We start from the raw sequence: 23942 nt of genomic DNA on the forward strand, positions 1-23942 counted from the left end.
TGTTAGACTGAAAAGTATTTAATGTGCTGGAAGTCTGTTTATTGGGCAAATCAATCACTAGTGAGATTCACATTTATTTCCTACAAAATTTGGAATGTAGATGTACAGTTGGATTACAAAATTGTGAGGCTTCCTTATTCTGCTTTGGTATATATTTTTAACCATCAACATATTTTTAACATACAATCTATGCTAGATTCAATCCTGTTCCCCACAGCCTACGAGTATATCATATGTCAAATATTCTAAAAGGTATGCAAAACAACATTGCTAAATTCCTCTCCTGCTTTATGTGCAAAGGTATCATCTTCAAAATATGATCCTCAGAGGTCCTTCTGTTTCCAAGTGTCTTTCCATTAATTTTTACACCTGTGTGTGGGATCTTCCTCTCATTATTCAGAGCCTCCCTAACCCCCCAGTAATCTAAACTCGGGGTCAGAGCTTCCAAACCCAGAGAATTCTATCCCTCCCTCAGACGCAGTAGTAACAGTCTGTACCAGTAACACTGATGATTTGTGACTGCGAGGTCCGTTAGTATGCATGTCCCTTTGGTTGGAGTGTGAGAATTAACAGTCAGCTTTTTAGATACTTTTAACAGTAAAAGTCAAGGCGCAAAAGCTTCGCAAAAAACAACTAGGATCACACATAAAAACTGCTATTGCTACTCTAATTAAAGGCACCAGCTACATCATTCAGGAAGTCTTAGCATCCTAATGAAAACAAATTATTTAACAACATTTCATAGTTTGTATTCAGATAAAACTAGAATCTCTATTAAACAAATTAAACAATATTCATAAGTATTTTCATAATACACAAAATACACGTTCCCGCCAAGCATGTTTTCTCAATGCCAAGCATATATTGTGGCCTTTGCTGCCAGGGATGTACAGAGGTCCTTCTTCATCTGTCTTCATGAAGGCTTGCTTTTCTTCACCTGTTATCTTCATTCTTCACCCAGTATCTTAATTCTTGCTCTTCTTTACAAACACACTCGATGCTCTGCAGCCATGACAACAGGCAAGAAACAGATGAGCTAATAAACTGGCCTGCCAAACTACAGTTATTCAGTCGGTGTAACACTTGTCATTTTGCATATTCATCTTCACACTCACCGCACTGCATGCTGGGAGTAACCCGGTCAGATTCTGGGCTGTCAGCCAGTCGAGAGCCTGGGGGAGGGGGTGGCGGGGTGGGGGCTGAGGGGTAGAAATGGACATCCACCGCAACTGTGGTGACGCCCATGGAGATGCAGTGGGAAAGTAGCAGGGGCCCAGAGGCATGTGAAATGTTGACACTATGGCTGACTGGTGTGGTGAAAGCCTCGGAGGTCTGCAGGGTGAGAGATGTGTGAAGCCCATCCTCCCGCAATGGCTTGGGGCTGGCGGGCAGGGGAAGGGGGTCCGGGCACGGCCTCCAGTGCTCAGAATCACCCAGCCGCATGTTGGGCTGGGGCGAAGGGGGGTGTTTCTCTCTTTCCGATCGGCACACCATCTGATTCAGGAAGTTATGCAATTACTCTTCCCTCTGTCACAAAACTGATGGCTCAATCGCACAGAAGGGCCCCCCTCCCCGGGCCTCCCGCACAAACCTGCAGCTCGTTCCGATGTTCAGTGTCCAGCTGTGCTGGGACAGGGGAGGCGGGGGCCGGCTGGGTCTCGCCTGGAGACTCCGTCATCCCCGTTTTAGCACCAGGTGTGGGCAGGGGGGCTCTTGTTCCAAATGCGTCAGGGCTTTGCTCGATGACAGCAACAAAATCATCATCTTCAAACGCCCTGTGGCACGGCAGATGCAGTAACGTGACCGGAGGGAGGAACCCGATTATACAAAACAAAATTAATTTTGTCAATTAATAGTATTTACAGCAACCTGTTCTCATATGTCCTTCTTATCTCCAGACGGCCACCACGCCTGCAAGGGGCACCCAAGCCCCTCTGAGCTGTGGGGGAATTTCTCACATATGTCAGACATCTGAGCTCTCGCTGTTGCCTATTTGTCTAGCTTTAGTGGCAAAGCAAATACGGCAAAAACCACAAACGATGACCTCACCTCCACGTCCTGCGAGAGCAGGGTCATTCTTCTGTACCAGGGAGTAGAACGCCATGGTGATGAAGATGAAGGTGAGGGACACGCCCACTCCAACCACTATGGGGATGTCGTGCTTTTCGAGGGCAGGAAACCAAGACAGAGGATGGTGTTGCTTCACCCTGTGGAGGAGGGAGGGTGGATGATACTGAAAGTCTGCACTGGTGTCAGAGCTCATTATCTGCATCTTGATTTGACTTTGGCTGATTCTTCAGACCACAGTGCAGATCATGCATCATTTAGTTCTGAGAATGCAGCATGTTCACATGGTGAGTGTTATCTTTTAATTTCACTTGCATTATGACCTTGGCAGCCTTCATGACAAAAATTACACTTTAGCATTTCTTCTGGGACACATGTTGTTTTTAACACATTCTTAAATTTGCATTTTAACACATACATAAATATAGAACACAGACATACTGTGTGTATATATATGGTGTAAAACTACAATATCTGTAAAAGTGTTTTAGCTTAACTAGTTCAAGACCTCTCCTACTTTCTGACCAAATAAATAGCTTTAAACATTTTCTTTCACTACCGAAGACTTGGATGCCCCACATCCTGCCAGCGAATCGTGGTCTTCTCTCCTGAGACCACTGTCAGTAGGCAATCTCCATTTCAGAGATGCTCTGACATAGTTGCCTGGCCATAATGATTTGGCCCTTGTCAAAAGTCATTCCTTCTCCATACCACTGCGACTACCAAAAGTTGGCATATATCTTACATGCCTCAGATTTTTAAATGCACTGTTTTTATGAGATTATTTGCATCACAATATTTTGGCTCCACGGTGTACAACATAATGATGTTAATTATAACAGAATGTTTGTAATATACTCTGTACTTAATGGTAAAATGAAAGACATTTAAGGCCCAAACAACATGTGTCTGTGTACAGGGGCACCGTAAGGTGGGGGAAAGTTAGGACGATTCCAATGGCCCCTGAGTGACAGGGGGCCTAGAAGATTTGAAAAATAATTGGATTGGTCAGGACTGGGGGGCCCAATATGCCTTCATGGGGCCCAAAATCTCTATCAACGCCCCTGCCCGTGTAAAGCTAACCTTGCAGTGTCATCACTGGTTCTCATGGGAGCCTGGGACGTATTCTTCCTGGGCCACTCTGTGAGTTCTGTATTGCTGGGCTTATCAGGTCTAGTAGGTCGGTTCCAGTCCTGCAGTTTGGGTACTGTGGAAATTATGTCATCTTTCCGGGATAGAACTGGACCTATGGATGTGGTAAGAGGTTTGGTAGACTGTGTTGGAGCTACAGGATGTGATGTGTGAAGGCCAGGAGCCAAGGAAAGGAGGTTAACGTGTGGGATGTATAAGTAATCAGGGGATGCTTCCGGGGATTGAAACTGAAAGCTGGTGGGTGGAGAATATAAATCAGGGGGAGGAGTTTGATTCTCGGTTGAAAGAGATTGAAAGGTGGTGGGTGGAGAGTATAAGTCAGGGAGAGAAGTTTGATCTTTGGATGAAAGGGATTGAAAGGTGGTGGGTGGAGAATATAAATCAGGGGGAGGAGTTTGATTCTCAGTTGAAAGAGATTGAAAGGTGGTGGGTGGAGAGTATAAGTCAGGGGGAGGAGTTTGATTCTCGTTTGAACGAGATTGAAAGGTGGTGGGTGGAGAATATAAATCAGGGGGAGAAGTTTGATCTTTAGATGAAAGGGATTGAAAGGTGGTGGGTGGAGAATATAAATCAGGGGGAGGAGTTTGATTCTCGGTTGAAAGAGATTGAAAGGTGGTGGGTGGAGAATATAAGTCAGGGGGAGGAGTTTGATTCTCGGTTGAAAGAGATTGAAAGGTGGTGGGTGGAGAATATAAATCAGGGGGAGGAGTTTGATTCTCGGTTGAAAGAGATTGAAAGGTGGTGGGTGGAGAATATAAGTCAGGGGGAGGAGTTTGATTCTCGGTTGAAAGAGATTGAAAGGTGGTGGGTGGAAAATATAAATCAGGGGGAGGAGTTTGATTCTCAGTTGAAAGAGATTGAAAGGTGGTGGGTGGAGAGTATAAGTCAGGGGGAGGAGTTTGATTCTCAGTTGAAAGAGATTGAAAGGTGGTGGGTGGAGAATATAAGTCAGGGAGAGAAGTTTGATCTTTGGATGAAAGGGATTGAAAGGTGGTGGGTGGAGAATATAAGTCAAGAGGAGGAGTTTGATTCTCGTTTGAACGAGATTGAAAGGTGGTGGGTGGAGAATATAAATCAGGGGGAGACGTTTGATCTTTAGATGAAAGGGATTGAAAGGTGGTGGATGGAGAATATAAATCAGGGGGAGGAGTTTGATTCTCGGTTGAAAGAGATTGAAAGGTGGTGGGTGGAGAATATAAATCAGGGGGAGGAGTTTGATTCTCAGTTGAAAGAGATTGAAAGGTGGTGGGTGGAGAATATAAGTCAGGGGGAGGAGTTTGATTCTCGGTTGAAAGAGATTGAAAGGTGGTGGGTGGAGAATATAAGTCAGGGGGAGGAGTTTGATTCTCGGTTGAAAGAGATTGAAAGGTGGTGGGTGGAGAATATAAGTCAGGGGGAGGAGTTTGATTCTCGGTTGAAAGAGATTGAAAGGTGGTGGGTGGAGAATATAAGTCAGGGGGAGGAGTTTGATTCTCGGTTGAAAGAGATTGAAAGGTGGTGGGTGGAGAATATAAGTCAGGGAGAGAAGTTTGATCTTTGGATGAAAGGGATTGAAAGGTGGTGGGTGGAGAATATAAATCAGGGGGAGGAGTTTGATTCTCGGTTGAAAGAGATTGAAAGGTGGTGGGTGGAGAATATAAGTCAGGGGGAGGAGTTTGATTCTCGGTTGAAAGAGATTGAAAGGTGGTGGGTGGAGAATATAAGTCAGGGGGAGGAGTTTGATTCTCGGTTGAAAGAGATTGAAAGGTGGTGGGTGGAGAATATAAGTCAGGGGGAGGAGTTTGATTCTCGGTTGAAAGAGATTGAAAGGTGGTGGGTGGAGAATATAAGTCAGGGGGAGGAGTTTGATTCTCGTTTGAACGAGATTGAAAGGTGGTGGGTGGAGAATATAAATCAGGGGGAGGAGTTTGATTCTCGGTTGAAAGGGATTGAAAGGCGGTGGGTGGAGAATATAAGTCAGGGGGAGGAGTTTGATTCTCGGTTGAAAGGGATTGAAAGGCGGTGGGTGGAGAATATAAGTTAGGGGGAGGAGTTTGATTCTCGGGTGAAAGGGATTGAACGGCGGTGGGTGGAGAATATAAGTTAGGGGGAGGAGTTTGATTCTCAGTTGGATGAGATTGAAAGGTGGTGGGTGGAGAATATAAGTCAGGGGGAGGAGTTTGATTCTCAGTTTGATCCTCAGTTGAATGAGATTGAAAGGTGGTGGGTGGAGAATATAAGTCAGGGGGAGGAGTTTGATTCTCAGTTGGATGAGACTGAAAGGTGGTGGGTGGAGAATATAGGTCAGAGGGAGGAGTTTGATTCTCAGTTTGATCCTCAGTTGAATGAGATTGAAAGGTGGTGGGTGGAGAATATAAGTCAGGGGGAGGAGTTTGATTCTCAGTTGAAAGAGATTGAAAGGTGGTGGGTGGAGTGTGTTGGTAAGAGGGAGGGGATTGATTATCATGGAGTGTTGAATGAAAGAAATTGGGTGAAGAGTAGCGGAAAGTGGGAGGAATTTGATTCTTCGTCGACCTTGAGTGTGAAAAGGCAGGTGGAGAGTACACCTCAGAGGGAGGAGTTTGAAGCTCAGCTGGCTGAAGATGAAAGGAAGGGGGCAGGCCTGGTGCAAAATGGCCTCTACCCAATTCAGACAGCCCTAGAGTCATCTGACTTGCAGTCTTTTCATACACAAGGGCTTGTTCTGAACCAGGGGAGAAAACTGGGGTGGCACGGACACGCCTGTCCCTCTGTGTCACTTGTGCTGTTGCGCTTTCTGAAAGGATAGCAGGTATCCACACAAAACCAGAAGATGATGCAGGGCCTTGTGCAGGGCGGTCAGTGATATCCCTAGGCCGTACTGGGGGGGAGAAAAGGAGAAATAAAAGAAGAAAGTAGGATCAAGCATTTTATTCAATTAGTTAAAGCTTTTTTATTGATTTTTGAACTACATATAATCTATAATCTCACAACTGTAGCCTTCAGAATAGGCTCCTTACCGCTGAACAGGACAAGCGATTACAGAAAATGATTGGATGGATGGATGGATGGATGGATATCATCTATAAAGTACTATACACGCACATTGAGATACAATATGTATCGCATTAACACCAAATCCGAGTGCAAAACAAATCTCAAATTCTTCATCGATACAGAAAATCTTCTTAAACAGTTAAGCAGTCTCAGTTCCTAGAATTGACCTAAATTTGTCTACAGATCCTTGCTTAGACAGAGTTCTCCATGTGGTGTCTTACAGATAATTATTTATGATACACGGATACTGAGTATTTTTCTTTACAGAGGAGGACAAATTATCTGTCATTTCTATACCGCGTGGGAGAATGCTGATTGTGTGCTAAGTGCGAAACCACTGAGTGTTTCAGCCGCTCACTGTTTCACGCTAGTAAAAAAAGAGCAAAGCCAGTAATCTCTTGGTTTAGGTAAATCATTTGGGTAAAACTACTACATCCCACTGATCTGTTGATTTATGCAAATGATTCAGGCAAAACCACATTTGAAAAAGAGTGGATGTCAGGGCCCAGAAACTGTCCTATCATATGACCCTTGTGTAGGATAATTGGGCTCGTCTGAGTTCTGTCAGTATAAAACCAGGCCAGATAAACTAAGTGTAAGACCTTCTGAATTTCTGGGAATATCAGAATTCTGCTATGACATTTTCACTGAACACATAAGACTGAGACCAAGTTCTATGAATGACAATTAAAGTACACAGATGTCAATATTTTGCCATTCTGGTCTGATTCATCTAAATTCTTTAAAAAGGGTGGGGGGGGGGGGGGGGTTACAGCGAGCGAGATCCCCACAGCATATACGAATTATTGTAACCCAGCAGGCTGAGAGGCAGCTCAAGAAGCAGAGCCAGAATGACACATTGTTGATATATGACTGCTTAATCATTTCATTCTATTGGCTAAACCTACTTCAGTTTCAGTTGTAAAATTTGTCATTATGTGTCTCTCTATTACCTAAGATAAAGATTCATGTCATTTTCTGTTTTCAGAGGAGAACATGTAGGCGTTTTTAGACTTGCTCCACTTAATGTGTGACACCCAACTGCCAAAGCCATATGAGACCCCACCCATTCATTTATGTCCATTGTAGTGGACATTTTGTTTTTGCATCTATCTTTTCACTGATGTAAGGAAACATATTTATTCCTGTTGTGCACTAAAGAGGACATGCTGTGAAATTAAAAATAAAAATTTGAAAAAAATCTCAATTGTAAGATGTCTTATTTCCCCCAAAGACAAATAACCTAAAATTGAAGGACATTTTTTTCCTTGGGTCTCAGGAGGATATAACAGAACATGGGGTAATGTTAAGCTGTACACGAAGTTACAATTTTCACTACGTTATCTTGTCAAAAGAGATGATAGCATTTTTTAAATGACATGACACAGAGTGCAACATTTGAAACGCTATATATTTAACTTATGCACAAATTCACATGCAAGGTTACAAACAGAAAAGAAACATGGTGAAGTATATAATATCAATCATGATATTTACATTTAATATGACTAAGCAGATATGAAATGTGCACTGGAGTCATTGAGATGTAGTATATAAACATTAATGTATAATTGTTCTTGGTGCGTAGAACAAACTGGTCTCTTCCCTTATATAGATACATGCTACACTGCTTTCATTTTGACAAATTAAAAACATCCGAAGAACATATCCTACCTAGAGGAGAATGAAATTACTGAACCACTTAGCTTCAATCAAATTATCTTCATATAAACATTTCAATGAAAATTATTTGCTTTATTTTAAGATCTTTCGGCAGACGTATCCTGAATATTTAAAAAGCACTCCACAATTTTGCTGCAAAGGTCAGAAAACCACCATTCATCAGAAACCTGAGAAAGCACATTTCAGTTTTTTCATTCAAATATTTAAGACGATCTCTTCGATGGAAAACTTTACCACCTGCGAAGATCGTATTTTAGTGCATTAGCACCATCCAGTGGCTAAATTAAGAATGACATGCATGTTCTTTCGTCCATACATACCTACGCTCCATATATCTTCTGGAGTAAGCCTGCTGGATCGGAAACCAGGTGACTCCGAAGAGTTGTGTATCTTGATGCTACCTGCTGTCTTCGTGCCTCTTGCTGGTGATTGCAGTTATTACAGATATATATGAGAAAAATGTAACTGATCTACATCACAGAATGCAATACCACTCAAAGCCCATGTAGTGCCCTAGCAAGATTCACCGCCGGCACCCCCTACCAGAGACGAAGTGCAACTGGCTTGCAAAACCTAATAGGTTGACCGGCGCTGACAGAATTTAAAGGACTAATTTCACATACTTGTGACCTCTGGAAGGCTTCCATTCACCAGCATACGGTCAGCCAAAGTCCTGCCAGTTGAAGTGCTGATATTCATGTTCTGCTGACATTTATAATTAGAGAGCAAGCTCTGGAAGGGTGTACACCCCATGAGGGTAGCCTAAAGACAATTAGAACATTTTTGGCAAGTAAAAATCATGAAGTTACAATTAACACCAAACCAGAGGTCCCCAACTCCAGTCCTGGAGACCTACTGCCCTGGTCTTTACCCGAGAACAGGTGTGGCTCATCAGAGGTCAGGTAGGATAGAAAACCTAATGGACAGTAGCTCTCCAGGACCGGAGTTGGAGACCCCTACACTACATTATCTAGCAAAAAGAGACAAGCTAATATCAGAGGAAAGTGAAGTTGCAGAAAACAAGAAAATTTTGCTGAGCACTATGACACAAACCAAGAAAGGACACAATTAATGTAGAATGGACATGAAAATAAACGACGACAATACCTACTGTAGACACTATGCCTCTCTCAGTGGCATCTTCTTCAGCTTTAAACAATAGAGGAGTATGATTAGCTCTAATACAGCTCCGTACTCAGGTGAACATGTGTGCATGCATGTGAGAACATAAAGTAACCAGCCACCCATCTCCCTACCACTTTCCTTGGTCAGAGTCACAGGGACTTTTCCTCATAATGTGCACAGATACAGTGATGACTAAATATGTCTGTATTGCTCTTGTGTGCATGATTATATTTCCAGGACTTGTAGGTAGGGGAAACTCTAGGATTTGATCCTGAAGGGGGGTGAAGCCTCCTGGAAAAATATTGGGCACCACTTCCAGGGTCCCCTACCAAGAAGATGGGGGGGGGGTTCTCATTCTTCATAATAAAATTAGTCAAATGAGGGGTACAAAATGTGTATGACAATATGGGACAGATTGCTAAATAGTTCTTTCAGGGGGGGTAGGGACAAAACATAGGGTCTAGAACTGCCTATACTTGTGGGTAAGTCTATAGAGGGTGAGTATGGAACTCATACACACCAAGCACGATTATGTTGGCTGTCCTCCGATCCCATCCCGCCACGTTTTCAGCAATGCAGTGGTACTCCCCCGCATCGGCCCGCTCTAGCCTGGTGATATTCAGCATCCCGTCCTCTATGGAGATCACACACATACCCAGACAAGGCACAGCCATGGATAGATGTAGGTGTTACATACCCAACCAACAGCTCACACGCCACATGCACACTCTCCCTCTCCTCCACCCGTGCTCACTCACCATCCACGCGGATGCGTGACGAGGAGGAGATGGGGGTGTGGCCTGGCCCTTGGTTCCATGTGTACCTCATGGGCGAGCTCCCCACGGCCTGGCATGGTAGCACTACAGAGACCCCCACAGAGCTGCGCACCTCCCTCGGGAAGGAAATAATGACTGGGGAGACTAAATGGGGAGACAGGGAAGAAGTGAAGGGGACAGTGATGGAAACTCTACAAGCTTATGATTTTCAATCTATGGTTATATCCATAGGAATTTACCGGGGTGCAATTACACCCCCTAGTGGTCAGATGAAAATGTTACATGAACCTCCTCCCATCCATTTCTGGGTCACAGAGGGTCCAAGCAGAAGGCAGGGAATAACTGAGGATGGGGTGCCAGTCCATTACAGGGCATACTCCTGTACACCTATAGGTAATTTGGTGACTCCATGTATGCACACTGCAGGCCATCAAATTTGCAAACTGATCTCTATTTATTAAAATAATTTTGCTTAAAACCACAAATCTTATTTGCCCAGAGATACAAAAAGCTCACTCCTAGTGTGTGAATATGGGAGATGAACCAGGGGATCCCTGAGGGGGCCTCTTTGGGGTCTGGGGCTGGTTACACACCTGCTACACGCACAGAGGCTGTGCCCTGAGCCCGGCCGATGGTGTTCGTAGCGTGACACGTGTAGGAGCCTTCGTCATACGCTTTCACCGACGAAAAGTACAGCGTGGCGTTGCTTATCCTGCAGACACAAGAGGTGGTGAAAGAGGGAGCCCCCTAGTGTCAGCCTCACAAGGACGTCTGAAGGACTATTTAAGATACAGCTACTCATCACTATGCTGCTCAAATTAAAGCCAGTTATAGTCTAACAAAATGAACAAAATGTCACAATATAAGATTTTAATTGCTTTGGTCACTTGTTCATAATATTTTCTCATTTAGACTCCATTGGTCCAAATGACATCACATGGAGGGCTGCATCTGGTGCACTGCATTTGGTGCACTGCATCTGGTGCACTGCATTTGATGCACTTTAGAGGCAGATGTCAAATATGTGACAATGATCTCACCCGAGAGTGACTCTCCCGCCCGTTTGCACCGACCGACCCTGCTTTGACCATGTGATCCTCGGCAGTGGATATCCGGACACTTGGCAATGGAGCGTCACTCTCGAACCCAGCACTGCAGTCACCAACTTGGGCCACAGCATCACGGAGGGTGGGGCTTTCGGGAATGACAGTGCCAGAAAGTGCTCTAATGACTGTTGGGAGCATCAGCATGTGTCCAGCATTCAGTCAGGGAGGGGGTGGCACAGTGCGGGGCACCAGGAGTGGCGGGGGATGAGTGTTAATGAGCTGAGCGTTACAGTGCCACCAACATTGGTCAGGCGGCTGGAGTGAGATTTTCAATTTAAGACAAGTCTGCACACACACACAGACACACACACACACACACATTTACATAAATGTATCAGTTTTATTACCTTGTAAATAGTCTGTAAGGTTTGCAAACTACTCCAATGCTTTTGATGCAGCTAATTTTAGCTTTATAATAGAATAATATAGATTTGCCGTAAGGATCCTTGCGTGAGCGTAAATCAGAAAGCCAAACGCATGACCCTGGTGGTAATGAGCTGGGTGTTAGTAAGGAGACATACCCTGCACATTCAGATAAGCCTTCCTCGAGGACACGGCCCGGGGCAGGAGGCTGTTGGACGCGCGGCAGAAGTAGGATCCTCTGTCGGCCTCCTGTAACCTGGAGGAGAGCAGCACCATCACTCAGCAGACTGTAAAAAGAGGCAACTGCAGAACAGAATAATATATCTCAATGTTCTGGTAAATAAGAGCAGGATGTGTGGTTGGAAAGCAATGAATGAATCGCATTTTTTTATTGCTGTTACATTTTTTGAGACGTGAAATATGTCCATTTATTATATACAGGGTTGTGGGGGTCTGGAGCCTATCCTGGAAGTACAGGGGCAAGGCAGGGAATAATCCAGGATGGGTCACCAACCAATCACACATTCATACACACCTCTGGGCAATTTGGAATCTCCAATTCAACTTGTTTTTGGACTATGGTGGAAAACCGGTTTATTCGAAGGAAATCCCACAATGACACAGGCTGAACATGCAAGCTCCTTATACACAGACCCATGGCAAGGACTTGAACCCTGGTCTTAGAGGTGTGAGGCAACAGTTTTAACCACTATAACACCATGTCAACCCCTCTATTACTGCTTGTGCCCCGCCCCCAAAAAAAAAAAAATCACCAAAAGATGCCAAAAAAGAACAATGAAGATATATTATGCAAGCACTGGTGATTTTGTTTTTACCATCACCAATCCCCATGGTTACCAGCCAGTGACGCACCTGTGGAAGAGCAGGTCTCCGCTGGGCAGCTGGCTGAAGTGCGGCTTCTGGGTAAGCGGGCGGGCATTTTTAAACCAGGTGATGCGTGCAGGGGGGCGGCTACGTGGAGGTTTGCAAATGAGCGTGACCGAGTCTCCCGCCTGTGCCGTCGTGTTAACGGGCTGCTGCATGAAGCTCCACTCCATTTCTGCCGAGAGAGTGACGGCAACTTACAGCGACAACCAGTGCAGTTTGTCACCAAGAGGTCCGCGGCTTCCTGCTTGCTGAAAGAAGGGTCTGCTTTGTACGTGCTGCCAGTCTGTGCCCTTGGGCGGTGGGGAAAAGGGCAGGTGTGTTTGGGCGGTTTCCTCCAAACCTGCTGTCTGGAGATAAGCTGGCTGTGACCTCACTGAGGTCTTCAGACCTCGCGCTTCGCAGTGGTAGAAGCCCTCATCTTCCTCAGACACTTTGCTGAAAGAGAGAGTTTGCAAAGTGGGCAGCCTAGCTAAATATCCAGCAAGCACACCGAGTTATTATGGGAACCAAAGTCAATGCACATTGAGTGACCATGCCAATCGCCTTTCCCCACCTGAAGACAAGGAGCTGACCACTGTTACTGAAGCTCCAGCGAGAGTCATTCTGCAAGGGTACGCTGTTCTTGAACCAGTGCACCATGGGTAGGGGAAAGCCCTGGATGGCACAGTGCAGAGATGCTTCTGTGTCTGTAGCAACAGTGATGTTTTCTGGACCTTTGATGATCTTTGGTGTAGCATGATGCGCTGTGATGAATATATGATACATAAAATAAGTAAATAAAGATAAATGAATCATTACATAAATGTATATATGCAGAAATCTGACTTCTCCCACCTTGCACTGTCAATGTTGCCGCAGCACTCTGCAATCGTATACTTAGCAAAGGATTGTGGGTAACACAGATATATTCCCCCTCATCATCCTTTGATACATCTGCAAGGTATAATGTGCCTGTTGTCTTTAGATGACTGCCCCCTCCATATTGACCCTGGAGACGAATGTACACAGACCCACAAACACAGTGAATATGCATGAAAACCAATAGTCAGCAACACATGGATGAAGTATACACTGACTGGTAGGATACCATAACACATAAGGCTAAACATTGTCAGGTTAAACAGGGTGATGCAGAGACCTAGAGCTCATGCCAAGGCAGCACAGGGCACACGGCTGGGATTAACCCTGGGCAGGACCCGAGTCCATCACAGGGCACAGGCAGGCGCAAACTCATTCATACACAGGCAATTCATAAAAACGTAGAACGGCAAATGAAAATTACGCATGAAAAATACAATTATGTAAAATGAACATACCACTGGAAAAAAAAATTGACAAAACATAAGAGTGGAAAAGCTCATGTTAGAAAATAGAGATTTAAAGTATAAATAACGATGTTTTAATGATTATATGAAGGATTGGTGCCAGGGGTCAGATATTATGTGGCCCCAGACAAAATGTCACCTTGGGTCCCCTGCTGAAGAAATAAAGACCACTGTCGGTAGATTTTGGCAATCGGGGGGTGTCCCCGACAGTAGGCTTTGGGGTCCCTATAAGGTGCAGGGCCCCCAGAATCTGCCAGGGTATCCATGCCAGTCCGAGGCTCCTGACTGCTGCTATACCTGTATCTGATTCCCCTTGGTCACGGGCGAGCCATCCTTCTCCCAGGTGATGTGGGCAGGGGGCCGGCTGTCCCCCGAGATGCACTGCAGGAACACACTGTCACCCTCAGGCACTAGCTGCGACTTGGGGCTGAAGAAGACAGCCTCCATACCTGCTCAAACACGAAGGAGAAATCAGTGGGTCTGAGTCTGCATGTGATTGGCTGAGCGCATGAGCAGAAGCACGTTTCTGCGTGCGGTTTTGTGAGCGTGAACGGACTTTATGTGGCACATACCCGCCTTTTTCACCCTGACAGTAGCTCTGATGCGATCAGTACCATCTTGGACTTGGCATAAGTAGATCCCAAAGTCTCCCTCCAACAGGCGGGAAAAGAAAAGTGATCCATTGGACAGCTGGTGAATCCGTTCTTCAGGACCTGGGAGGGAACTTCCAGAACCACGCTCCCAGTGCACCGTTTCTGCCCCCTTCTGGTTGGGGCTGTACACTGGGCAAGGCAGCACAAGCGGCCCATCTGGCAAACCCACAAGATCTTCTGGTGGAGCTGTGAAGGCTGAACCACCAGCAGGAGGCAGTTACTATCAAGGTACAGGAGAGAAGCTAACAGAGATGAAGCCTTGTGTCAGGTGTTCATATGACCTGAGCTTCTGTTTAACTCACATATTAAAACCACACAATCTAACCAGAAATAATGACATTGCACTGATAGTTTATCTGCCTTTGGCCCAAATGTGTCCTGTAAGACCGTAAAACACAAAGATGGTGGTTGTAGATTCCACTCTGCCATTAAAATAATCAGGTTTAATATCAGCTACACAAAAGGGATTCCTTAGCCTTGCCGTCATTTTACAATCAGTGAGTTGCAAAGATGATTTGCTTAGTTATTCCCAAGTCTCATTAAACTTTGCCAAGAAAGTTTTCCTCAGAAACTACAGACTGACGGTTGCAGATATTTATAGGTATTGAGTGTGTCGAAGCACATTGATTATATAAGAGCTTCTTACTGTGGTGCCTTCATATTCTCAAGCTAAGGAGAAAGTTGGACTATTTGAAAGTTGAACTGACATTCAAATGCCTCAATGGCCTTGTCCCAGAGTTGGTGAGCAGAATGATTGTAAAAGCCAGCAGCACAGGAGCTCCAACAAGAGGAGCAGCAAATGGAGACTGTAAACCAGCAAAATACAAAACATCATTTGGTCAATCCTCGTTCTCATTTAAAGCACCTCAGATCTGGAATAATTTACCATCAGCAATAAAAATGTTAACGAATGTTAGGGTCTTCAACTCCCAGATGAAAAAATGGCTGAAACAAAAGCAAATCTGTGAACACTGATGTTTCATATTAGTTATATTACTGAATTTATACTAATTTCTTGAGTGTGAGTGAGTGTGTGTGTGTGTGTGACTCGATAATTGCTGTTATTGTCTGTTCTTAAAAGTCCAACCAAGGACTAGGTTTGCAAATTAGCCTTTGGCTAGAAAACCTCCGTACAAAACAACGGTTGCATTGTTTTCACATGTCTTTTGTGCTGTCCTTGCTCAATAAATCCAATAAATAAATAAATTTCAACATCTTGGCATGTTCTGCTATGCCAGATGAATTCGTTTAATCTCTTTTGTCTGTTGCGGTGATCAGGTTACATACAGTTGGTGTCATGCCTCTAGTAGTACCATCTCAGCAGATTACAAATCGTTGCTTTTCCAGCATAATATGCAAACTCCCCAGCTCTCCCAGAAGGCCCAGGAGTCTCTAGCAAATCAACAGCAGCTCCCTGGGACCCAGGAATGATGCGCAGTATCTGTGCTTCTGTTATTCAGTGGTGATAAAAATAGCTGGCTGGAAGTTCCCGATAAAATGTGCCAGGGGGAGTATTACCAGCCAAGCCTGACCACTAACCCCCCCTCCCCCCAACTCTCCCAGTTGTAGCTCATCTGCCTCCTTGAAATGAATATGCCATAGATGGCCTGTATTTTCCATCCATTCACACACCATTCACTCACACACCAGTCAGTCACACACCATTCACTCACACACCAGTCAGTCACACACCATTCATTCACACACCAGTCACTCACACACCATTCACTCACACACCAGTCACTCACACACCAGTCACTCACACACCATTCACTCACACACCAGTCACTCACACACCATTCACTCACACACCAGTCACTCACACACAATTCATTCACACACCAGTCATGTATTATGTTTGGCAGATGAATCATGTGACTGTTTTGCTCATGATTATTTGTATCCAAGACAGAAAGACAAGAAAATGATAAGAAGTTGAGTGGTAGAGAGAAGCCAACATGCCAAACAGCGCAGGGCTACAGCAACCAGCATGAAGCTCCACACTCCAAACAGACCCTAGACCCAAGCTGCTGGTTGCTATGGAGCTTCTGAAGGGGACTTAAAAGCCTTTTGTTACATTGAAACTAGCTGAATTAGTATGTGACCAAATTAGGAAAGCAAGGCCAGCAATTACCTGTCAAATACAGGACTCTGCGGGCACTAGGGTGTGTTTGGATGCATTCCTGGAAATTACATTTATGTGCAATACCTTGAAAGTAGTAATGCTTCTATTATTATTAATGAACTTATTGTATTGTTTATATTAGTTCAGATATATAATATTCAAAACTGTCACAGATTCTTTGTTGTAATTGCAGAAATTCACACGCCAAGTTTAACTAGGACACTGAAAAATATCCTTTAGTCTGAAAATTTAGGAGTATGAACATTTTTATTCTGGCCTTTCTGTTTAACAGAAAGATTTTGATGCAGAGAGAGTTGATTCTGCTCTGCAGGGTTTTACTACGTGCTGTGGAGGACGTGCAGCCTCACAAACTCACAGAGTTCCGTCGCCGGCAGGTGCATCCAGAGGAAGCAGGTCAGCACCGCGGCCCTCAGGCATCCCAGCATCTGCTCGAGGCCCAAAGAGGTGAGGAGAGAGATCATCCTGATAGCCTGTCCCAGCAGCAGCCCGTGGGCATGAGAGGTCACCCAGAAAAAGTGCCTTCATCTAAGCAAATGAGCCAGCAAGCTGGAAAACACCAGTACTGCCGTCAGCCCAGAAAATTAAAAAAAAAAATGTCTGGGTAAAGCAGTAAATCATAAATCTGTGTCTTTAAAAAAAATCTCCTGAATCAATCACTGTTCAACCATAGCACAGTGAATGCAAAAAATGCTTCAGGAATATTTTTATCATTCAGCGTGACCACCATGAATTTTAATTATAAATCATAATAATAATTGAAATGGTGGCCGCTGCCTGAAAGCATAATGGAATAATGGGCACCTTGTTACAGTAGCGACAATAAGAAACAAGTTTACTTGCGATACACATAATAACTAAGATACAGTATCACTCATTGCAGCTTGTTTTGGGACAGACAGTGAGAATTTCGCTTTTCGGGGTTTAATCCGAATTGACCTGATGGAGAGAAACGTGCCGCACAGTAAAGACGGCGACTCGCTGCACGTCCCGAGGAGCTGGTCTCACCTCGATATCGCCCCCTCTTCCCGGTGACGGCCCCGCGGTCTCTCCGCAGGTCCCACCGCACCTGCCGTGTGACAGTGCCGTCCCCGCTGCCCTTCTTTCTCTGAATGCTGGTCAGATGAAAAGGACGACCGGGCTTTGTAGTGGGGGGGCAAGCCCAGAGCGGGAGCCCCCCTGTCACGGCCGCCTGCCCTTTCATGCCTGCGATGTCCATTTAAGGTCCGGCCACTCCAGTGCTGTTTCTGAAGCGCCGGCAGTCCTGACCGCGGTGAAGCAGCCGGCGATAATGAGTCGAGCAGCCCCCCCCGCTGTGCCCCCCCCCACTGCGCTCTCCATCAACATGTACAGAGACATACGAAGGGTCAGCTCCGAGTGGCACGAGTGAATGTCTGCTGGACAGAAAACCAGGGAGAAATGTGCACCTGTTTTTTGAAACAGAGAATACCAAACGTTCCCCCATCCCATCTAGTGTGTCCCCCGCCTTGTGCCTCATCCATTGTCTCATGCCTCATACCTCATCCAGTGTGTCTCACACATCAGGCCTCATCCAGAGTGTCCCTCATCTCACACCTCATCCAGTGTGTCTCACACATCATGCCTCATCCAGAGTGTCCCCCACCTCATACCTCATCCAGTGTGTCTCACACATCAGGCCTCATCCAGAGTGTCCCCCACCTCATACCTCATCCAGTGTGTCTCACACATCAGGCCTCATCCAGGGTGTCTCACACATCAGGCCTCATCCAGGGTGTCCCCCACCTCATACCTCATCCAGTGTGTCTGACACATCATGCCTCATCCAGAGTGTCCCCCACCTCATACCTCATCCAGTGTGTCTCACACATCAGGCCTCATCCAGAGTGTCCCCCACCTCATGCCTCATCCAGGGTGTCCCTCATCTCACACCTCATCCAGTGTGTCTCACACATCATGCCTCATCCAGTGTGTCTCACGCCTCAAGTTCCCTGGAATCATATACTGGATAAGCAGTTATGGAAGAAGGATGGGTGGCTGGATGGGTGGATGGATTTTTCTTATTTGCCACTTTTTTCTGACCTTCCATTCACTTTGAAAGTTAATTTTAAATGCTTTAAGTTTAATGATTTAAAATATAGTATATGCACGTATGAATGGATACCAAAGCCTGATTATCACATATGCATTATATCACATGCATTTAAGGTATCTTTACCTGAAATATTCTGCAGATCACTCCAAATGTGTGTTTAATTGCTTGATTAATTAATTGAATTAATTAAATGAGCTGCTCACCAGCATACAGAGTTGGTATAGTGTAGACTCTGGTTTAAATTAACAGAAGCAGCATGGCACCCAGTCAGTCCAATAACTAAGGAAATAGGAGAAAACCCAGCAGATATGATGACCCAGAATTTGCATGTGAGACAGCTGGGAAGGAGGCAGACTTGGGGGTCAATGGAGGGAGGGAGAGAAAGAGAGAGAGAGAGAGAGAGCCACGCAGGGGCTGGGAAGCGGCCCTCGAGGCTGTGACTCATCCTTTGGGGTGCAGAGCCCGCCGGCGCGGCGGAAGCGGATGAGGAGATGGAGGTGCGTGTTTGTTTTGGCGGCCGTGCCGGCCTGGTGTCAGGAGGCCGCTGAGTAGCTCATTATCGATGATGCATCAGCTCATTTAAGCCATTATGAGGCACGTCGCCCATCAAGGACCTGGACTTCTGACTGAAAGGTCGCTAGATTTGAGAGCATGACTATTGTAAAATAATCCAGGAGTAATTTGCATCACAGTTACTCATTTTGTGGGTTCACTCTAATTGGGTAATGCTGATTTTAAATTCAATACAGATAAAACCCATCTTATTTTGACAAATACTTCCACACTTCATATAAACCTGAATGAAATAATATTCATTTACTATACTATTTATGAGAACTATAAAATAATCACCAACATTATCCCTAAAATGCATAAAAACCTGCCATAACACATATCATAACTTGTTCTAAGAAAATGTTCTTTTTTTGTCCATTTTTCATGGCAGGAAAAAAAGAATTAAACTGGTCTTATTAAAATGTAGGAAAAATATTACCAACAATAAAAAAATCAGCATAGTGGGTCATCACACACCTCTGGAAACCGGGATCTCTTCCCTAGTTCTCTGTGGAGATGATGATCTGCCCTATGTGGGTCCTCCAGTTTGCAAAAACATGTTAAGGTGAGCTGGAGTTACTAAGTTGTCCGTAGGTGTGAGTGGTCTGGGTGTCTGTCTGAATGAACCACAGACCAGGCCATCATCGCTGCTTGAGGACCACCCACAATAAACCTGTGCTGAGTCACTCAGAAACGTTACATTACCTGTGGAAATAATCTCTATCTGAAACCTGTGTCTAGACTTTTTGTAATGTAAAATACATTTTGTTTCCACAGCTCACTGTTTCACTACACATAAGTGTAAAAGTAACTAGAAATGTACTGCTGAAATTAATTCCAAATGATCAATTTTATTATTATAAATACACACACAGAATCTGATGGGGAAATAGGAAATACATTACCCAGTTTCCAGTGTTAGACATATTTTATAACACTTGATGGCTGGCTGGGGTTGCTTGGGGGAGAAATTGGTAGGTTTGGTTAGAATTCTTAGCAATTTTTGAAAAAACCCCAGCTACTCCATGTTCCTCAAGCCCTGGAAAGCGACCAAGCCATTAAAATTGCCCCCCACCGGCTCGGAAATGCCACCCCATTCAGGCAAACTGTGAAGAGCACTAATTACCCGAAACTCTATTGGAGTGAAAGGTGAGTGAGCATCACTGCATAAAGTGGACCTGAAATGTGCAGCAGATTCACGAGTTTCTTTTTTGAACATGTGCTTCAATATTGAATTATGCTGAAAACCGTGAACACAACTGACACACTGTTTTCCGTTCGTACCACGAGGCAGCCACCCGACACTTAGCACAATCACTCTATGTCAAACACTGCCATGATTAGCTATGTTTAACTTCATGTTGCCGAATGCAGGAAATACAGTCCTGCTTGGAGAGGGGCCATTTTTAAGATTGCTGTGGCCTTTGACTCATAAACATATGCTGAGCGATTCAGACTGGGCTGGATCCTGGGCTGTACCCACCTGCCTTTCATTTATTTAGCAATTAGCAATCACAACCACAGAATTTGAGTCGTAGCCCCAAAGATCATGATCGCAGACCTACTGAAGTTATACTATAGGACTATTTCTGGTGAATTTACATGCGATATAAGCTGTTATATACCTGCACACCTCAGTTAATAATACTCCCATGTAGCTAAATGTTATTGAGGCTGTCTGGGATGGGTAGCTATGTCAGTTAGCAATGTGGCAGACCCTCAGCCAGAAATCTATAGATGAGTAATGACAGGCTAATGCGTCATGTGCCTTAAAAGCCACTAATGTGTCTGTTTCCACTGTAGGAAAAGCTAATGGAAGCTGGAAAGTAACGCGTCACCATAGGGCAGAAATCCTCTTCTGGCATGTTCTCAATAACTATGCTTAAATCCAAGTTCAGTCACATGCACCATGAATTTAAATTCCAACGATATCCACAGCTTATGAAAATGTGAAGGTAGTAGGCTATTTGGCTTTTTTCTATATCTCCAATTATGGAAGAAATCTGGAAATTAGGTAAACGATACAAGCACAGTTTCCTTATGTAAAAGCCTGTCAGAGGTCCACAGATCTGACACACACTTCACACATGTCCCTCCCCAAGAGATGGAGAGAGAAAATCAAGTCTTTTCAGGTTTATTAATATTTCAGCTTGACTATATATGAGCCACAGAATGAAAATCGTAACAATGAAACCGCAGTATTTGGGGATGTGGCCGAAATGGGGAAAAACACTGCCCTTCGTAGATCAAGAGCAGCGATTTCCAGTCTTTATACAAGAGGAGGAAAAAAAACAAGAATAAAGAGGAGCCTCGCTGAACGGCTTCACACAATGCATTGATTTACATGTCATTGTGTCGTCTAGGGGCTGCTCAGCCCTTTCAAGGGTGGGGATTTTATCAACAGCTGGACAGTCTTGTTCCAGTTTACCTGCACCAAGTCTTTACAAATGTAAATTGACTTTTTTTTTTGCCAGAGAAATCCAGGACAATCAAATGTAGATTTGCACATGAGCGGCGCGGCGTTCGCACGTGAAGGCCATCTTCAGTACGTGAATAAAAGCCGAATTTGCCAATACTGCCAGTTTGCGATGTCAAACGCACAGATTTGTCAAAGCCGAGAGTTGAATCTGGTTTGCAGACGGTTTTTTAAAATGCTAAAATGACTGTATGTTGCAGATTTTATGTTCCATGAAGGCTCAGAGGTTCTGGGAAATCGTAAAGATTTACAAATCTTTAATATGAGCTTTAACTTCTTTTGGACAGTAGGTTATAAAGTGCCATCCATGCAGGCCCGATGCACACTCAGCGGAAATCAGGTCTGGGTAAAAACGGTTTAGTTTACTTGAGAGTGAGGAGACAGAATAACAGCCATGGTCACAGATTATCTTCAGGGAAGAGGCTTGGGGGAGGCAGAGCGACATGGGAGGGGCACAGGGGGCCAACCGTAAAAGGGGGGGCATCCAAAGAGGATAAATGCTGTCACCAGCTTATTGCTATAAAGTGCATAGAAAAATAACAATAATTGGGCCTTGTATACTCATGCAATTCTGGGTCCCCTCCCCTCACCCCAGTTGGCTCTGCACACTGCAGAAAAACAACTTCAAGAACTTCTCCCCTTCCTGTTTTCAACGCTCCAGGACAAGTTCAATAAATTATGCTTACCCAAACAAAACATTGAAATAAGCGCCTCATGGTCTGCTCCCGAAACCGTGTATAATTTTCAGTATGCTGTATTTTCCAAACCGATACATTTTTGTATCTTTTTTTTTTTTACAGATCACATATCAAATGATTTTACCTAGAATAATCAGTCGTTAAAATATTCAAAGTTACTCGGCGCGTGAAGACAAATTGAGGCATTGCATAAACAGACCTTTATTCAAGTGAACGTTCCATTTTGAAAGTGCAAGATGAAACACAAGACTCACTCTCATGTGCACGGTCGCTCAAACTCGTTACTATGACAACACTGGAGGAAAAGCTGCAGTTGAGGACCAGCTGCTGTGCTCCGCTAGCAATGACCGCCGTCTGGGCGCCTATCCAGTTCAGTTTGGCTTCTAAAGAAGTTATTGGGGTTTTTTTTACCAAGCGATTATAAATTATAGTTCCCACTCACTTACTCCATCAATTTCTCCATTTACTTCTATAATTGTGTAGGAATTAGAAAATGGTTTGTCTTTCTAAATATATACGAGCAGATGGGCCAGGAACATATTTTGAGTCTGAAAGATCAATTGTGATTAAAATCCAGACCAGCCATGTTAACAGTATCACAGGTGATGAATAATTATAAGCACCTGTCTTCATTTGATGTCCTCCGCTTCCACAACGTAAAAGGGAATCTTTAGGGTTAATATCAGTCTAATATCTTATGTCATTCTCCTCCATTGGGTGGATACTGCAAGTACAGGTACAGTTAAGAAGAAACATTTTCAGCAACTCAGATCACTAAAAAGGAAAAAACATAGTTTGAATCGTTTTATAGCTCAGATTGCAGAGCCTGACCCTTTCCCACATTTTAAATGTTTCACACTCTTTGATTCGTTGGTGTAGTATTACTATTACACTGATTCCACAATATGCTGCAGTTCTCTTGACAAATTAAAGATTTGTATATATGTAGGGTTAGGTGTAGTAATTGTTTCAACAATCCTCTTAAAGAAACGGCAAATTATATTTTATTTTCTATTAAACTGAGCATGCAATTATTTTTAAAATCATTTTGCATTATTTTAAAGATTAAAATGACATTTTTTGAGTCTTATTTGTCATGTAGGCCACGATCTAGAAGCATTTAAAACCATTTATTCAATTTGTTACAAACTAGTAGGATTTTGCCCATATATTTTGGCTAACGTCACTAACAGAACTACACAATCACTGTATTTAAAAGCCTTAACAAAAATACTACATTTATTTGGAACATTGAAGTGCATTTTGTTTAAAGACACAAGTGGAGTACTTCATTAGAAAAACTACTTTTTCAACCTGCCAACTCATCCCCCTTGAGTATTATTCCCCCTGCAACATGTTTATGACATTTCTTTAGAAAAACATTTACAAATGTACAAATGTAAAAGGTCAAAATAGAGAATCAAAATAAGCCTTTTTTTTCTTTTTAATTATAATGTGCAGGGCAACAGTTAGCTTGATTCTTACAAGCCACACCATACGCTTAGTGTAGCATTAGTATGGAATTTTCTTAAAGGAATACTTCTATTGGTAAGCTACAGTCACTGCAGATGCTCAAAGTATTTCAGACGTGTAAACAGGCAAAGTTAAAAAGGTACCATCGCTGTCCTCAGTGAGTGATAGTTACTGTTGTTGTTACTATTACTACATTTTCACCAGAATAAAAGTTGAGTTCGGAATTATTTGGAATGTAAGAGTCAGAGATGCTGTAGATGGGTGTTCATGAATGATCTCTGCCTGTGTGGCATGGCCTTAAAGAGGGTCAGTCGCGTCACAGCAGGTGGGCCAAGCAGAGCGAGAAGAGGAGGACGCCGTGGGTAAATGG

At 44.0% G+C, this 23942-nt stretch overlaps 1 protein-coding gene across 4 annotated transcripts; it reads right to left on the reverse strand.

Annotated features, from left to right (window-relative positions):
* Positions 1-17: 17 nt before the first annotated feature.
* LOC111833710 (hemicentin-2) lies at positions 18-17431 on the reverse strand. Of its 4 annotated transcripts, XM_072705065.1 has the most exons (23): positions 17305-17431; positions 16655-16845; positions 14073-14348; positions 13798-13949; positions 13010-13163; positions 12729-12918; positions 12516-12610; positions 12161-12347; positions 11446-11543; positions 10859-11012; positions 10412-10530; positions 9801-9962; positions 9563-9676; positions 9029-9066; positions 8541-8679; positions 8238-8339; positions 3769-6058; positions 3151-3516; positions 2050-2207; positions 1870-1939; positions 1592-1775; positions 1116-1494; positions 18-1002 (listed from the first exon to the last, which is right to left on the reverse strand). In XM_072705065.1, the coding sequence occupies exons 2-23, from the start codon at positions 16758-16760 to the stop codon at positions 983-985; spliced, it is 5553 nt and encodes a 1850-aa protein (XP_072561166.1). In that variant the 5' UTR covers positions 16761-16845; positions 17305-17431; the 3' UTR covers positions 18-982. The 4 variants fall into 4 exon arrangements, with proteins under 4 accessions (XP_072561166.1, XP_072561159.1, XP_072561163.1 ...); XM_072705058.1 differs by having other exon boundaries at positions 3151-6058; XM_072705062.1 differs by having other exon boundaries at positions 3151-6058; positions 16655-16724; positions 17305-17430.
* Between the last annotated feature and the right edge of the window lie 6511 nt (positions 17432-23942).

This window comes from Paramormyrops kingsleyae, chromosome 2 (genome assembly GCF_048594095.1).
Source record: "Paramormyrops kingsleyae isolate MSU_618 chromosome 2, PKINGS_0.4, whole genome shotgun sequence".
Lineage (NCBI taxonomy): Eukaryota > Metazoa > Chordata > Actinopteri > Osteoglossiformes > Mormyridae > Paramormyrops > Paramormyrops kingsleyae.

Coding starts and splice junctions, on each gene's coding strand:
- LOC111833710 (XM_072705058.1), bottom strand. CDS start 16,760: ATGATCTCTCTCCTCACCTCTTTGGGCCTCGAGCAGATGCTGGGATGC. Junction 9,963..10,411: donor AGCCTCTGTGCGTGTAGCAG/GTGTGTAACCAG, acceptor CTCCCCATTTAG/TCTCCCCAGTCATTATTTCC. Junction 6,059..8,237: donor AGAAGATATATGGAGCGTAG/GTATGTATGGAC, acceptor TCTCCCCCCCAG/TACGGCCTAGGGATATCACT.